Genomic DNA, 4,769 nt, shown 5'->3' with positions numbered 1-4,769 from the left:
AGGTGTTGCTTTGGGTGAGAGTGAGATATGTTTATGTAGCTTTGGCAGAGCCATCGTTGAAGAGAGATTCAGACCAGAGGAGGTGGTCAACTTGGTGGTCAATCTGTGTGGGTTCTACAGTTTTTTCTCATTTTTGTATAACAATAAATATATTAGTTTGCCATTAACAACAATACTGATGCTTATCAAATCTCGCACATTACAAACATTAAAATTGTATCCAAGAACAATAGATAATAGATAATCTCCATATTATTCAACCCTATCTTTGCACAATTGCAAATTATTAATCTTGAATTGCTCATATATATCACTAGCCACCTTGCGGAAGGAAATCAATAAACCCATCAATAAGATCATCATGGCCTTCAAAAAGTAAAGAAACCTGAAGAATTAAAACCATAATTAAAAAGAGTATCCCACAAGAGGAAAGAAAAATAAAGAGGCATATATTTTCAGCATATACCGCCCAAATGACATCATCAAGACTCTTTTCTCTTTCTTTGTACATTTTCAGCATGTCTTGAAACGACGAATACACATGACGAGCATCTTGAAATCGAGTCTGCATGAAAAACATCTATTAGACTCGTCAAAACTGAAATATTTCATTGATTAATTCTACATTGAAAACATATATGTGTGAAAGAATCGAATCCATAATATAACTTACCTTCACCTTCATCATATATCTCAAACCATATTCATAATCCACCACTGGCCGGTCAGCATATGTTCTTTTCATCTTCTGTGGTTTCATGTCAAGAAAAAATTTAGACTATTAGGAAAATGAATGATAAAATATTCAACAAAAACTTCACTTAATAAACCAATAAAAATTAAATCATGATGATGAGAACAATTCAAACACAATTGTAGATATGAATAATTTGCTCTCATTTCCCAATTTTTTCTTTTGAATTTTTTCTTTTATAGATATTTTACAAAAGATTAGAAAACCCAAAATTTTAGGGGTTGAAAATAAAAAAGAATTTAATAAACATTACCACTCGATTAAAGATGCTAATCTTTGATAAAACATAAGAAAAAAATCAATAAAAATAAAAGGAACAACAATGTCTAATTAACAGAAAAAAAAATAGCTCATTCAAAAAATAGCAATGAGAAAATTTCTGATCTAACTTTAAAATATCAACTCAAAGAAACAATTTGAACCATATGACTTGACAGAATTATGATTCAAGAAAAACTAGGAGAATAAGGAGTAAAAAATTGCATACTTCAGTGTAAACCAATGTGATGATGAATCTGAAGGAAATTACATTTTAAAGAATGATTGTATGTAATTAAGTCCCAACTACAAAATTCCAAAGAAACGTATAGAAGATGAAAAGGAAAAATAAACTAATCGGAAAAATAAATTGCTTTCTATCACAGTTTTTTTTCAACCTTTCTCATTCTTTAAAAAGCAATAGGAAGGACACTATATATTTGTTGAGATATAGCTTGTTTTTAGTTTGAGATTCAGAATGAAAGAATATATATTCTTATTGTCCTTTTTTTTTTTTGACAAATTTCTTATTATCCTTTGTTACTCCTTATTAACCTTTTTAGTTTGAGTCTCAAGGTACCAAAAAAATATTTAATGTTTAAATAAATTAATACAAAAATATGACATGTTATTGTACAATTGTATGACGGGTATATACCCAACTAAACTTCTGGTTGACGGGGTGAAATGAATTTTTAATACATTTTGTGAAATGAGTTTAAGTACTATTGAAAATTCTATCAAAAGTTAATAAAATAAAATAATATTTAATATAATTTGATTGAATGCATGTATAAAATAATTTATATATGCTATTTTATTATATTAGAAATGACATCTTAGTATTATATTTTCAAATATTAATTTAATAATTGTTTTTATACCAATTAAAATATAGTACCATTATAATATTAATTAATTAATAATTTAGTCAAAAAAACAAAAAAGTTATTTTTGGAAAGGGAAAAAAAGGTTAACATTGATATTTTTCCTATTAATAGAAAATAATGAGGTAGTCCTCCTCGTAAGCTTAACCTATATGGCAGAGACATTGTATAATATATGTATGGGTAAACGTTCGAGCCCCTACGAACCTAACAGTTTTCAAATAAGTAATGTGAATTGTTTGGTTGAAATGACAAACTATGTGGATACGATACTCTACTTATCACTTTATTACTTGATAAAAGATTTGGTACACTTGTCTAAATCAAACCATCACATGTGGCGGGAGTTGAGTGTGATTCTGGATGGGGTGACGTTGTCTTAGGGTGAGGATTCCTGGTCTTGAAATTATTAATCGGACGAAGAGTACTCATGATGAACTTCCTATCAGCTTATAGTGGGGACGAACCAAGTCATACATGAAACGTCAGAGGAGGTGGTCAACTGCCTAAATCTTGACCGGAAAAGTTGGAAAATTTAGGGTATCAACTCATATTTGGTATTTGGTTTGCAGGTGGTTAGGTTGGGAATAGGTCCTTCCCGACTCTTTCGTGGGGTTGTTTCAAGCTTTCATTTAGCAATGTGCAGTCAATATAGGCTAGGTTTTATTTTGGTCAGGCATGCAACTGTGTGGTTCAGTTGAAAAGCCCGAAATAATTTAATTTTTTTATGTAACCTCATTGATGTTGAGCAGCTGGTTTAGAGAATAATGTTGTCTTGTTGATTGAATTATAAGCCGATTATTTTTGTACCCAAACTACACTAGCTGCGGACTAATTATATTTTTAACATTATTGCCAAAATGCCACCATATTGATGCTGTAAGTCAATTTTCACTATAATGATTTTATTTTTACTCCAAGTTGTCTAGTGAAAAATCATAAAAAATGAATCGTGAGTTTGTTTCATGGTAACCTAATAAGACGCTAATCACCTCTCAAAGTCCCAAATTTGATTTACTACATCTCACATTCGATTAATGAACAACATTCATTACACAAAAATCTAGTGACAAGCCAAGTTATCTCTAGCTTGGAAGAGTTGGGCCCCCTCCAAAATTCAATTGTAATTGCTTCTCGATCGGTTACCGACGAGACTCAATCTTCTCAATCAGATGGTTCTTTTGGCGGTGAACTTAATGAAATCATTTTACATAAAATCTTCACGAAATGATAAATGATTAAATAAACCCCATTTAAGCAAATGCATATTAAATCCCGCAGACTACAAACATTAAAAATGTATCTGAAAACAATAGATAAGCTCCAAATTCAAACCCTATCTTTTGCACAATTGCAAATTATTAATCTTGAATTGCTCATATACACTAGCCACGTCGAGGAATGAAATTTCTAAACCCATCTATGAGGTCATCATGGCCTTCAAAAAGCTCAGCAACCTGAAGAAGTAAAATCATAATTAAAATGAGTATCACACAAGAGGAAATAAAAATAAAAAGGCATATATGTAATTGGAGTTTAGAGCTGCATTAATTGTGATAGCAATAGTATTTTTATGGTATCTCAATTGTAATTGTGATCACATGACATGACATAAACAATAGAACACGTACCTCGCGAATGACTTCATCAAGACTTTTTTCTCTTTTTCTGTACATTCGCAGTATGTCTAGAAACGACGAATACACATGACGAGCATGTTGAAATCGAGTCTGCATGAAAAAGATCTATTAGACTCATCAAAACTGAAAATTTTCATTGATTATTAATTCTACATTGAAAACATATATGTGTGAAAGAATCCATAATATAATTTACCTTCACATTGAACACATATCTCGCAACATAATGATAATTCACCACCGGCCGGTTAGCGTATATTCTTTTCATCTTATGTGGTTTCATGTCAAGAAAAAATTTAGACTATTAGAGAAATGAATGATAAAATATTCAACAAAAACTTGACTTAATAAACCAATAAAAAATAAAAATCAAATCATGATGATGAGAACGATTCAAACACAATTGTAGATATGAATAATTTCTCTCATTTCCGAATTTTTTCTTTTGAAAAAAAAATATAGATATTTTACTAAAGATTAGAAAACCCAAAATTTTAGGGCTTGAAAAGAAAAAATAATTTAAAAAACATTACCACTCGATTAAAGATATTAATCTTTGTCCTCGTGAGTTTAGCTCAGTTGGTTGGACAATGCATAAAATATGCAAGACACTACCAAAAAAAAAGATATTAACCCCAGATCATGCATATATTATGCATTGTCCCTACCAACTGAGATAAACTCTCGACGACAAAGATGCTAATCTTTGATAAAACATAAAATTGAAGTTAAAAAATTAATGAAACAACAATGTCTAATTAACAGAAAAAAGGAAATATATTTCAATTCATCAAAAGAACAATTTCTATCATTTTGACCCATTTCTCACACAATTCACAACAAACCACTTCAAACAACACATTTAGCATAATCACTTCCATGAATTTTCAACATAACAAATACACAATAACATGGTCAGTAATTAGAACATAGTTTGAGCAATAATCATCAACAATATCATGATTTTCACATAATTAAGCTAAAATCTCAAAACACTTATTCTATATCATCAAAAACATGAGTTTAAGCATATTAACAACTTAATTTCACAAATTTGATCATACCCAAAATTAGCATAGTTAGTGGAGCACAAAAATCAACTTAAACCAATACCAATTTCATGAAATCTTAAAAAAAAAAAAAAAAAAAAAAAAAACATGACTCATAACCACGCAATCACTCATAATCTCTAAATGGTGAAGATAAACTTCCCTCTTACCTTAAACTCCC

General features: G+C 29.9%; 1 protein-coding gene across 1 annotated transcript; it reads right to left on the bottom strand.

The window, feature by feature from the left end:
- Positions 1-313: 313 nt before the first annotated feature.
- On the bottom strand, positions 314-3,822 carry LOC146921254 (paired amphipathic helix protein Sin3-like 5). Its single transcript, XM_085711275.1, has 7 exons — positions 3,736-3,822; positions 3,531-3,629; positions 3,286-3,356; positions 3,148-3,181; positions 674-778; positions 467-565; positions 314-385 (listed from the first exon to the last, which is right to left on the bottom strand). Exons 1-7 carry the CDS (start codon positions 3,820-3,822, stop codon positions 314-316), a joined length of 567 nt encoding a protein of 188 aa, XP_085567401.1.
- Positions 3,823-4,769: the final 947 nt, after the last annotated feature.

Source organism: Medicago sativa, chromosome 5, assembly GCF_051527215.1.
Source record: "Medicago sativa cultivar Bolivia chromosome 5, Bolivia_mono, whole genome shotgun sequence".
Classification (NCBI taxonomy): Eukaryota; Viridiplantae; Streptophyta; class Magnoliopsida; order Fabales; family Fabaceae; genus Medicago; species Medicago sativa.
Note: the sequence above shows the minus strand (reverse complement) of the source record. Positions and strands in the feature narration are given on the sequence as shown.

What these genes read in the sequence shown, in the direction of transcription:
- LOC146921254 (XM_085711275.1), bottom strand. Translation starts at nt 3,822, where the DNA reads ATGAAACCACATAAGATGAAAAGAATATACGCTAACCGGCCGGTGGTG. An exon ending in GATATGTGTTCAATGTGAAG is followed by an intron (nt 3,630 to 3,735) that starts GTAAATTATATT and finishes TTTTTCATGCAG; the next exon opens with ACTCGATTTCAACATGCTCG. An exon ending in GATATATGATGAAGGTGAAG is followed by an intron (nt 566 to 673) that starts GTAAGTTATATT and finishes TTTTTCATGCAG; the next exon opens with ACTCGATTTCAAGATGCTCG.